This window comes from Acomys russatus, chromosome 9 (assembly GCF_903995435.1).
Source record: "Acomys russatus chromosome 9, mAcoRus1.1, whole genome shotgun sequence".
Classification (NCBI taxonomy): domain Eukaryota; kingdom Metazoa; phylum Chordata; class Mammalia; order Rodentia; family Muridae; genus Acomys; species Acomys russatus.
In genome coordinates this window covers 45256881-45269884 of record NC_067145.1, presented here as the reverse complement: position 1 = coordinate 45269884, position 13004 = coordinate 45256881, and the positions used below count along the sequence as shown (strand labels likewise).

Below are 13004 nucleotides of genomic sequence, written 5' to 3'. Positions count from 1 at the left end.
CCCCTCACCTGGGCATCTTGGGGGAGCTGGCGCTAAGGGTATGAGAGTAGGAAAGCTGCCCCTGCCCCTCATCAGCTACAGCACTCGAGTGGTCCTGCACCTCACCTGGGCAGCACAGCAGAGATAGCCCTGGATATGGGGGTTGTGGGTGAGCTGGCACCAAGAGTGTGAGTATGGGAGAGCAAGTCCTGCCTCTTCTCTACTGTACAATGGTGTGGGTGAGAGAGAGGTGCGCTCTCCCCTGCCCCTGCCCCCTTCAACTTGCCCTTGCCACCTGCTGCAGGCAGGCGAGCTGACCCTGCCCCTCACGTGCTGCAGTACTCTGGAGAGCAGTCCCTGCACCTGACCTGGGCAGCACAGTACAGGTGTCCCTGATGGCATGGGCCATCATGAGTTGGACTGAGGGCATGAGAGTGGAAGAACTGGCTCTGCCCCTTGCTGGCTGTGACAATGGATGACCTAACTGAGGCAGAGCTAGATAACTTGTCTTGGTGGTGTGGGTGTGGAGAGCTGGCAGGCTGACCAGCTCAGAGACCTCTCAGGCCCAGATTAAGGGCTTTGAGTTGGCCCACCCCAACAACATCTAATCTATCAATGAAATGCTAGAGTGTGTGAAGGGGTTGGTTCTACAGATCCAAAACTATAGGATCTCCATGACACAGGGCAACAAGAGGACATCTGAGAGGAGTCCCAGTAAGCTTCCAGTATTGATAGTATAGTAGAAACCAGAGGCTTCAAACCAATGACTCATTGGAATGAACATCTGCAAAGAAGTGTGATCAAAAGGGTATACTGTAGGGCACAATGTGACACACTACAGCTTCCACAGTGAGATTTTTCTTTTCTCTTTTAGGAGGGGAGATGAGTGGGACTGGGTACATAATGTAAATTTTACAAAGAACCAATAGAAGTTTTTTTAAGTAAAAAAATAAAATAAAACATTACTTTAGGCTACTCAGATTCTGTCTATTTTATATGCTACCAACTTGTTTGTCTCTTCATACAGTAGATGGCAATGGCTCACTAGAACATGAGGAGTCTGTCACACTGACACCAGGACCCCTGGAGATCTCAGAATCTGGGGGTGAGTGTCTTACATGAAATGAAGTAGCATTCGTATATAACACACTGTCTCCTGTATGCTCACAAGAGGGGCTGAAGATAGTGCTCTCTTGTTGCTGCTCTCACAGAAGACCATGGCTGAATTCCCAGCACCCATACAGTGATTCACAACTAGCTATAACTCTTAGTTCCAGAGGATCTGACACTCTCTTCTGGTCTCTCCAGATACCAAGCACACATGTGGTATGCAGACAAAACACTCATTACACATATACAAATAAATCTTTAAAAAATGCTTATATCATCTTCAAATTAATTATAATATTGTATACAAGACAATCCATATAAATAGTTATAATACTGTATCACTTAGGGAAATGACAGAAAGTTTGTACATATTCAGTACACACATAACTTTTCTCTAAATGTTAAGTACATGAATTTCTTATCTATGAACTATATTCCTCTGAGTTACTGCAAACTGATAACATTTAGTCATTATATTGCTATCTATGGCAAGCAATCAAGATACTGAATAACATTAATGCAAAAACTTTGGGTCTCCCTTTGGCTTGATTTCCCTAGCTCATGCTAATGCTTTTATTTCTATGACGGCCATGTGAAGGCCTTTGATTTACAAAAGGTTTTGATAAGTCTAATTTGAAGGAGACTTTTATGTTTAATATATTTACTGTCAGGACCACACATACACCAAGGGACTTCCCAGTAGGCTGTTTGTAAGGCACTCTAAAGCAAATGCACAGGACTGCCTGGGGGCAGGAATCACTATCTCAGTACACTCACATCCAGTGTTAATTGGGAGTGAGTTCATTGGGAAGCTCAGTTTCAGGTTCCTACAAAATACTGCAGGAAATCTCTGACTTTTGCTTTCACCTGTGTCACAGGTGTATTCTTACTTATGCCTACGGTTGTGAAAATACAACCCCTCGACATTTTTAATGGCAATATCCAAAAAAGACCACAAGATGGAGGTATTACTCCATTACTTTTAATATTTGTATTTATAAATTTTTTCCATACTTTTTCCTAAAGGTTAGTTACTCCAATACATTCTTTTACCTTATAAGGCTTTGCACATGCTAGGCAAGTGCTCTACCTCTGACTGCAGTTAGCTATATCTTTTTTTGAGAGGAGGTTTTGCTACTAGTTCAGGATGGCTTTGACCTTGCCATGTAAAGCAGGGTGGTTTTGAACTGGTAATCCTTCTGACTGCTGGGTTACAGGTGTGGGCACTGCGCCTGCCTTGAAAAGATTATTGACAGGGGCTGAGGATGCAGCTTACTGGTAGAGTACTTGTTCTGCATTCAGATCTATTTATCAATATAAACAGTATTTATCAGAGCTCCAAATGACTATTAACTATTGCCAAAAATCAAATCAACTTATAGATTTACTTATAATGATGTGAAGAATGTGCTATAGCTTTTGAAAACGATTCAAAACCATAACTTTTGGTAATTGCTTTTTTAAAAAAATGCCAGCACTGTTGAAAATTGAAGCTTTTCACAATAACCACTCTCAAGATCAACCTAAATTAATATAAAATACATCTAACAGTGTGTACCAAAAGTCATATCAACTCCATAGAACTACTATGAAAATTACAGCATGGTATCCACTTGCACTTCAACAAGTATTTAAATTAATACGCTTTACTTAAACCAGGAAGCCTATTTCCTACTGTAGATAAAAGGTTCATAAAAAATACTGTAAGATATAACTAACTGCAAATAAAAGCACAATTTCCAGCTTAGGTATGGATAAAAGATTTATGCAAAAATAACATAACATACAATTAACTCCAAGCAAATTTACAATTCCTGGCTTTCCTACATTATTCTTATTACCCCTTAACTTCCATAAATCAACTCAAGGCACTAACCATTAAGGCAAAACACCATTTAAAAGCCAATATATACCAATGTTTTAAAACAGGGTTTGTAATGTAGTACTGGGTAGGTTGGAACTCAGTGTAGACCAGGCTGGCCTTAAGTTTGAAAAGAATTCTACTATTTCTGTCTCTAAAGTGCTGGAATTACAGGCATGTGTCACCAGAGCCAAAATAAGTACTATTAATTAATTGTTCATTTATTAGTTTATTTATTTACTTACTTATTTATTGATCTGGTTTTTCAAAAGAGGGTTTCTCTCTGTGTAGCCTTGGCTGGCTTGCAACTCAGAGATCTGCCTGTCTCTGCCTCCCAAGTGCTAATCTTTTAAATAAAAGTATGGTCACTGAAAATAACTGCTGATAAAATTTGCAACTTCTAAATTTCTAAAAGTAGAAGTTTCTTGGTAAAATACAAATACAACTGATCATGGAATACCCTCCTGGTCAGTGGTGTGAATCAAATTCTAAAGGACTGGCTAGAAAATACATTTCTATCTCTTTTAGCTAACACAGTTTTCAATCACATGGTCCAGAAAATAAAAATGGTGGTGTTCTTCCTTCTGGTCTTAATGTTCACAATACACACCACGGAGCTTTTTAAAATTCTTATGCTTTTTTTTTTTTTAATAATTGGGAGTTGTATGTATCCTTGAATTTGCTTAATTAAATAAATTACTACCTTTTAGCATTTTTTGTTGTTCTCAGTGGCATTTAAATACTGCATATTCTTTATTTTATTCTTGGTCTTAAATTTAGTTTAATATTAAACAACTCAAATTCCATTAGCTGGCTTCACAGAGCTTAATAGCTACTGCCTTGCTAGCAACAAAACAGGCATCCATTTAATAATGAAGCATACCGTTTTATGCACATTTTCTAAACAAAATTGCAGAATGTGGCTTGCCCTTGCTTTTACAGTATGCCTGATTACATATGACATTCCAGCTACTGTATGGTGGTAAACAAGAATATTTATTGAAAAAGTGAATGAATCCTAACTTTACTTCATTTAGTATTCAATAAGATAAAGAATGAAATATAAATTCTGGATTAAATTTATAATTTAAGTCTTAATAGTCAGACTGCGTCATCCCCAACAGTAAGTGTAAGTAACACCATAAACTCCAAATACTCAGCACTTAAAATAAGAGATTACAATGTGATTCAAAACAGAGTGAAAATACATTCATTTGTACAGGACCCATAATTCACAATTAATTGCTTTATGACAATAAAGATTGCCTTCTGCAAGTTCATATTATTATAGCTTTGTTGTAAGATGGTCCAACGTCCTACTTCCCAGAACCAGAGGTCTCTCTCCACTCTTAACTCCATTTCCCTAACTATTCACACTACTCAAGAAAGGCAATAGAGCAGTTTTAATTGCAGGCAAAGTTCACTGGCATTATTACCATTCAAATATACCCAATAATGCCTGTCTTAGAAAAACGTTTATAAAGTATTATTGTAACCGTTCACAAAATGATTCATTCACTTATAGAACACCTATAATCCAGGAGCCACTTAGTACTGAAAATAGGCATCTTTATAAAAGTACTTGTTACTTTTATCTGCCACAAATACTCTCCCCTCACCAACCATCAAGCCAAATATTTACCCTTACTTCTGTCCTATAATCTACTCACTGTGAACCTTAAGAAAAGTGGGATTTTGAAATCTCCCACATTGCTCACTAGGGAAGGCTGTGGACCTTTCAATGAGATGCTAGAATAGACCTCTACAAGCAATTTCACCCATAGAAGCCAACTCTACCTTCCAAACTCAATATAAAATACTGTCTATGGAAGTAAAAAGTGGGAGATCTTAGTGTTCTGAAAAAGATTCAAAAGAGCAGAAAAGAGCTAAAAGGTTCTGCCAGCTCTCAATTATATGTGAAAAAATGTCTGCAAAAGACTTGCCTTTACCTATAAAATGTGCTTAGACAATCTTCACTAAGCTATACAAGCCTTTTGTACACAAGAAAAATAAACTAATTCTAATATTCAAATCTGATTCAAAGCTGTATATAATTAAACAAACATTTATTGATCGCTAAGTCTATACATAATATGCCAACATATGGTTGAAGTGTGATCCACTATTTTAGAATTTGTGTATCTTCTTCCCTCCAGATTAAGAAATAATTTCAGATGCATAATAAAAAGGAAGTGGCTAATTACACAACAAATTTACAGAGGAATAGATTGAACTACACACTAGCCTCACAAGTATAGTGAATCTCACAATACAAATAATTATATACAACTGAGAACTAAAGTGCAGGTTCAGCAGCCAACTATGAAAGACAGCTTCATTTTTTAAAAGTGCTAGAATTTAAGAAAGTCAATTAATGACTCTTCTTTCCCATCCAAAAACACAAGGGCACAGCTAGACACAGTGAGAATATATGGCACAATTGTTACTAATGAAGCTACTGGAGAATATTCCTAGGTCTTTAAAGTAAAAATGACGTTATTTATTCTTGGTGAGACTACTCTATAAAATTTTTTATAAGGGAAGCCACGGTCCCGCAAGAAAATTACAAAAGCAAAAAGAAATTTCAAAATATTGTGTTGCCACTGATTCCATGATAAGTAAAGGAGTTCAAAGAACTTTTAGATGAAATACAAATATTATGCAGCAATCTAGAATTTAAGTTAAATTTAAGATTTGGAACAATATAACCTCATCCCTACACTGTGTAGTTGCTCATCTTTCTGTCCCTGACTCTCCTCTGAAATGATGCAATAGCCACACAGGATGCCCTATGAACAATTTAACAGCATTCTAAGAATAGGCTGAACCATTAATATGCTCCCTAGACTCACCCTCTACCAAAGATTTCTGAAGTGCCTTCATAAATTTCCAGAACAACTTGAAATACACACAGGATCCTTTACTTCTTTACTTTACGTTTGGGGAATTGCGATTTAGTTTTTGTCATAACATGTGTATGGTTTCATCAATATTATTTCATTTGGTATATAGTGAAGTGTCCAACAGTTTCTCATAAAAGTCACCTGTTCTAAAATGAGGTAACTCTTAAAACTGCCCAAAGTCATAAAGCTAGAAGATGGAGTGGTCCAAAATCTAAGTCATGTTATTCAAGTAGTCAGTGTAGGGAAGAACTGACAAGAAAAAAAAAAACAGGTGCAACCAGACTCATCTAATTTCTGTTCTCCAATTCTTCCTCATCTTCTCTCCTGAACCCACCAATTCAATGAACCAGCTCTTGTTGAGGTAACTAATGACCTACAACTGTTAAGTCCAGCCAATTCCCAGAACCCATCTTATTTGAATCTTCACCATTTTACTCAGGTAATCACTTCCTCCTCTCTGAGATATTTTCTCTACTTGACTTGAAAGACAACACCTTTTCTTGGTTTGTCTCTTCCTATCCCCCTCACTGGTTCTTCATCTCCCTGGTCACCATCTCTCTGGGTTAGTTCCCAGACTTCTTCCCTTATCTTTTAGATTCATTCTTTTGGGTGAACTCCTCCAGTTATGTGGCTTGAAGTTATATTCTAAGTACTAAGAATTAGTCATTATCTATAGCCTCATTTTTTTCTGTCTGAACTCCAGACATGAATAACCAAATAGGTCCATGCCAGGCCCACTGTATTTAATAGAAATGGCAAAGTTAGTGTGACCAACTACCAAACTTGATTTTCCCTCAACCACAGTCCTTGTCCAGACTTCCACAATTCAGTAAATTCAACTGTCTCCTTCATCTTTAGATTTGTCTTCAATCTCTCTTCATTCAAGCCATTTGCTCTCATTTGCTTTCCTATTACTGTGATAAAGACCATGACCAAAAGCAGCTTAAGGTTTATTTCACCTTAAAGTTTACCTTCTATCATGAAGAGAGTTTAAAGGAATAGCAGCCAGTATGGCAGGAGCTATTCCTTCAAACACACACCAGGCTCTTGCATCAGGGCCTGTACACTTATTCTCTTCTTTGATGCTTGTCCACCATGCTGAATGCTCTCCCATCATGCTATAATCTGAAGGCTTGAGTCCTTCTAAAATTAGTATGTTGAAGTCCCATCCCCAAAGTGATAAGTAGTAAGAGATAATACATCTGAGAATTGATAGGTTATAACGTTGGAGTCCTTATGAATGGAATTAACGCCTTAATAACTTCTAATTTCCTTCAGAAACCTCATCATCTATTTATATATATGGTATCTATTTACTTTTCACTGTGTTCCCACCCCGACCAAGCTATTCAGCTAAATGAGGCTAGAACTTTGATACTTAAGATCCAGTGAATACCAAGTAAGTCTCCACTGAATGAACAGCATTGTGTAGTCTTTCTACTTTGTTCTGTTCCCACATCTGCTTGTCAACAAAAGATTGTTGGCTCTAACTTGAATATCACACATTAAACTTTAAACAGGTTGATTTTATCTCTGTCATATATCTGGTCTCTTGAAAGTCTTCCAAGAAAGCTTAGATTCAAAGTAAAGAACATTCCCATCTATTTTTCTGCATCAATAGAATTAAGTTCCCCATGGCGTTTCTTTCAAACAGAATACAGATTAAAATAATTTTTGGATTCTTTTCAAATTTTACTGTCTTCTCAATTATCTCTATTTCTCACTCTTTCCTTACGAAGTTAAGGTCTCTAGTAGTTCATTCTAATTCACTTCAAATTAAATAGCATGAAATTACAAAACATGATGCTACAGACAAAGCTAGCTTCGACAATATTTTAAAATTATGTGTATATATGTGTGTGGGTTTGTACATTTGAGTATATACTCTCAGAGGCCTTAACACGGTGTCAGAGCCACTAGAACTACAAGTACAGGTAGCTGTGAGGTGAAAATGCAGGTGCTAGGACTAGAACTCCATTCCTCTGCAGGAACAGCAAGTTCTCCTAATTGCTGAGCCATCTCTCCAGCCCTAGATAATCTAAATTTAAAAACACTACTGCTAAGTCTCTATATTCTCATAAAGAAGCTTGATTTCTACAAACAATTCAAAAGCATCATCAAGATTTTTTGATAATTATTGTTCTACTATGCTTTCTGTTGTTATGATAAAACACTGACAAGATAAACTTAAGGGAGAGTTGGCTTTTTTCTCACATTTCCAAGTCACAGTCCGTCTTTGAGGTAAGTCAAGGCAGAAACTAATGCAGAGACCATACAAGCATGGTATTTACTGGCTTGTTCATCTTGTTTTTTATATATCTCAGGACCACACACAGTGGGCTGGGCCCTCCCACATCAATCATTAGTCAAGAAAATGCTCCCACAGATTTGCCTACAGATCAATCTGATCCAGGAATTTTCTCAATTGAGATTCTCTCTTCACATTATGACTCTAGCTTGTGTCAAGTTGGCAAAATACTAGCCAGAACAGTTATATATATGATTCTTACTAGCTACAGAATTTAATCGATCTTAATGAATACTAAACAACTCTTCTCAATATAAAAGTAAGTCGAGCTAGTTCAGTAGTTAAAGGCATCTGTTGCCAAGTCTGACTAAATTTATTCCGTGGGACCCTCATGCAAAGAAAATACTAACCCCAACCCCCAAGAGTTATCCTCTGCCTCTATGTTTGCCACAGCATGCATAATAAACAAACAAACAAACAAATGCAATAAAGAATATCCCAGTATTGGAGAGATGGCTCAGTGGTTAAGAGAACTGGCTGCTCTTTCAAAGGCCCCAGATTTAATGCCCAACAGCCACATGGGATCCCTAAACTGTCTGTAACTCTAGTCCCAGGGGATCAGATGCCTTATTCTAGCCTCTGTGGGTACCAGGGGCAAATGTGAAACACAGACATACATGCAGGCAAAACATTAAAAAGAAAAACAAACAAACAAAGCAAAACACCTGGAGAAACAGTGTGGTGTAGTATTAAGAAATATGTAAGCACACTGGAAGAGATAGAAACACACACTCTAACATGGGAGGGATCAGGCTAGATACAGCGGCACGGCACATGCCTTCAGTTCCAATAGTCCTTGAGGTAGGTGGATGGATATTTGTCAGTTTGAGGCTAGCCTGGCCTACCTAGTAAGTTCCAGGCCAGCCAATGCAGCACAGTGAGAAACCTTGGGGGATGGAGAGTAGAGGTACCTAACTTAAAGAAAATAAAAAACAAAGAAATAAATGGAAAAGTTTTAAAGGAATTATTTCCTGTTCTACCTAATCTGGATTTTTTTTCTTTTTTCTTTTTTTCTTTTTTTTTTCCGTTAAAAAGCAAAATGAATCTTCTGGCCTGGTATGGTGAGAAAAACCTGTAATCTCAACACCCAGCAGGAGCCTGAGGCTGGAGAATAAAGTTTAGAGGATAGCCTGAGCTACACAGAGACCCTGTCTCAAAAACTCAAACCCCAAAAACCAAAATGTTAGTATTCAAACTTCCATTTTTACTAATTATTGTTATACACTGCATTATCATTTGCTTTGGAAATGAGGCATATTTTTTTCTATGAGCAGTAAGTGGTTCTAAGTAACACTTTACAGTTACCACAAAACGATTTGTGTGTACGATTTTGAGTTGTTAAATATTTATAACTCTTACAAAAATGAGAACTATTAAATTCACTATCATGGCAATTTTATAGTCAATCATTTTATATGCAACTATGTAATTAAAATGCAATGACTAAAAATTAAATTGATATTTAATAGTTCAACTTAATTTCCTTTGAAATTTTACTATCTCAATAAGTTTTGGGGGGATTTTTTTGTTGTTGTTTTTGTTTGTTTGTTTGTTTGTTTTGCTTCACAACTTATGTATTGTGTGAAGGACTCAATCAGAGCTTGGGAAATTCTCTTTCATTCCATGGTCATGAAGTTAGTGGCACGTCTTCATTTTGGGCCCACTGTTTTCGGGTAGAGCCTGGATAAACACCCTCACTCAATCGCTCTCATGGAGAAATAAAACAGAACAAGAGCCTTTACAAGTTAAAACCAGAACAGAAAGGAACGGAGAGGCAAAGACGTATACACCGAGTATCCTGGGCTCTACCAACAGCACCCCAAATATCTCAAGCCCTGACAGCTTCTCCTAGGAGTCCCAGGACCCACCGGGAGGAAAACTTCAAACTCTTTAGAGTTCCAACTGTAACACGAACACTAAGTAACAAACTATACCGATTACAAAATACAGTGGAAGAAAGCTGCTAACAGACGCTGGGGAAAATGTATTTCTGTCTTCCCAGAAAGGGCGAGGGAGGGAAGCAGATGAAATGAAAATATGTTTAAGTGAGAAGATGACAATTCGGGGTGACACATGGTTACTGTGTCACACTTGAGAAGGGGTAAGTGTAAGAACGGTCTACCCACACCTCTCTCCCTTCTTCCTTCATTCAGCACAGCTTGGTGTGGGGGGCGGAGAGGGGGAGGATGGTCTTCAGAAAGCCAAAGAAATGCTATCAGCAACCCGCGGGCTGGCTGCGCCGACCTGACTGCCACTTAGATCAGAAGTTCCGAAGTTGAAGGGAGGGTGAAAAAACGGGAAGGGCTGGCGGTGAACCGGACCCGCGCTGGAGCGACCGCGTCCCGCCCGCGGCCCGCGCGCTTACCTGCTGCACCCCGAGGAACTCGTAGAAGTTCAACTGCACCTCCTCCACCAAGTCGAACAACTCCAGGTCTCCGCTCTCCCAGGCGCGCGCCGGCCCCACGGCCGCCAGCACGAACAGCAGCAGCGGCAGCCGCAGCCACAGCGGCTGCACGGAGGACGCCACCGGCCCAGGACGCCGGCGCTGGGGAAGCCGCAAGGCTCCGGAGCCGGGAGCCCACATCGCGCTGGGCTCCCACACCTCGGTCGGCAGCGACGCCGAGCGCCCGCCGAGAGCGCGGACGTGGCGGGTGGCTGGTGGCGCGGGGAGGACGGCGCCTGTCAGTCAGGGGCGCGGGCAGCCGCCCGGAAGCGGCCAGCCAAGCTGTCGGCTCGACCGGAGCACCGGTAGGCGCGGAGAGGACGACAGGCCCGGCCTGCCGGGAGCGGTGACCAGTTGCAGCCCGCTCTCCCTTTCCGGACCCTCGCCCCGGGCCTAGAAACAGCTGGAGGAGCCAGCGCCGGCACCTAGGCTGCCGTGTGGGAGAGGCTTCCCCAGGCCTCAGCCTATCCCAGGCCTCGTTTCCGGTGACATCACGTCTCCTAGCAACCGTGGGGCGGGGCCGGGGCCGGAAGTAGGCTTGCCCGGCGCTCTGAATCCTGGCCTTGGAGAACAGCCTTTCAGTGGCTGGCACGTGAAGTGGCTGCACGTGTGTCTGCTCTGGTTAAGAGATATGGACAGTCACAGACCACCTGAACCCGGAACGCTTTCCTGTAGGCTTTTCTGCCCGTGCTTTCTCTCTTACCCTCCTAAGTATTGACCATTAAAAGCATATTTCAGGTTCGATGTATTGATTGAGATTTCTGTTCCTTTGTGTTTTATTATTAGATCAGCAAAAATAAGATGAATGGAACCAATCCTAAAACACACAGATCAACTCCAGTGTGTTTTGGAGGAGGGAGAAACAGAAAAGGAAGTTAAGGGAAAAAATATGCTCCTAATTATGAATGGAGATTTGCAGGTGTATGCATTGTAAATAAGCAGCCTGTCTTTTCCGGGAGATCTAAAGCCCCCTTCTGGCTTCTGAGAGATCCTGCACACACGTGATAACACATAAATTCGAGCAAGCAAACAAAAATACACATAAATAAAAGTTAAAATAATTTTTAAAGTCTAAAAGTGTGTGTATTTCCATAAAGAAAAACTAATCTTCAGCCTACTGTCGACTCACTCATCAAGACCACTCCCCGCTCTTGCAAAGGACCAAAATTCTGCTCCCAGAACCCATGGTGGGCTGACTCACAACCACCTGTAACTCCTGCTCCAGAGGACCCAACACCCTCCTCTGGCTTCCACAAGCACCCGTGCCTGTGTACATACACATAATTGAAAATTAAGAAATCTTTCTGTAAAAGACCCATCATCTTTTACCAAGTCCCTAAATGAAAGCTAATGTTTGTTCATTTGGTGTAATGTCAAAATAATATCGCAACAACAAAAAACTATTATCCAACATCCATCTTTTCTTTATTTGATCATCATATTAAGGGTGACATTATTTGAACGTGATGTCATCTTGCCACAACTGTAGCAGAGTTAGTCTGAGCTCTCAGCAGACAGTCTAGTAGTTCCCTCTGGAACTCTATGTTGTCCAAGAACCCCAAGAACTTACTTCCATTTTCAGGGAGTCCATCACTTTCTAAAGCCGGGCTGACAACACAGAAGTAGAGTCGCCTGTTTGGCGCAGTGCTTCTCACAAAGGCATTGATCTTGAAGATTCTTCCTGTCCAGTTTCAATGATGCTTTCTTCTCTGAAATGATGTTGTGTTTCGGGTCCCTGCAAAGACAGTAATTCATATTTGGCACCTCTATGTTAACCATTGTGCCACAGAAGAAATGCTAATTGAATAACCTTCTGTTGAGGCCTGGCTGAAGGAGAGATAAACTTGTTTTGTAGGATCCCAAGTGCGGGATTGAAACAGTCTTGTGAGAGAACAGGTGAGGTTAATCCACTAGAAGACCGACCACCTTGTGCGGGAGCTTCATTATTGCCAGCTGAAAAGATCCTGTGAACAGACTCTGGGAGGAGATACATAAATGAGCCCAGAACTGGAGGCGGGGCTTTTTGGAGACTTGGGATAGTTTTGGCTGCTCATCGCTGTACTTCGAGTGGCTCCTAGAGAGAACCACTCGAGGGAAGGCTTTGGGGCTCTGGTTCCTGCTGAGGTTCTGAGTTCTGGTTACCCCAGGTTCCAGTAAAAGAAATCCTGCAGATTGTGCCAGGAGAATCGTTCCTCAGAACTGATATCCTTACGATTTTGTTATTGTGTCCATTAATCCTCATTTCCTATTGTTTTGGTTAGCTTGGTCACTAAATTGTTAATAAAATATATTGGTTAAGAAAATTGAGCCTACACCTGGGCTGAGGGAGCTAGTGGCTATCAGCTGTTTTCTACTGATCCTAGGAATGGACTTGTTGGCTTTGGCCTGGCAGATAAAAAG

General features: G+C 40.4%; 1 protein-coding gene across 1 annotated transcript in view; it reads right to left on the bottom strand.

The window, feature by feature from the left end:
- Positions 1-10752, bottom strand: part of Dnajc1 (DnaJ heat shock protein family (Hsp40) member C1) — a 185267-nt gene extending 174515 nt beyond the window's left edge. Inside the window, exon 1 of the mRNA XM_051151273.1 lies at positions 10527-10752. Within this exon, the coding sequence (XP_051007230.1) occupies positions 10527-10745 (219 nt within the window). The 5' untranslated portion in view covers positions 10746-10752. The remainder of the gene's footprint in view (positions 1-10526) is intronic.
- Positions 10753-13004: the final 2252 nt, after the last annotated feature.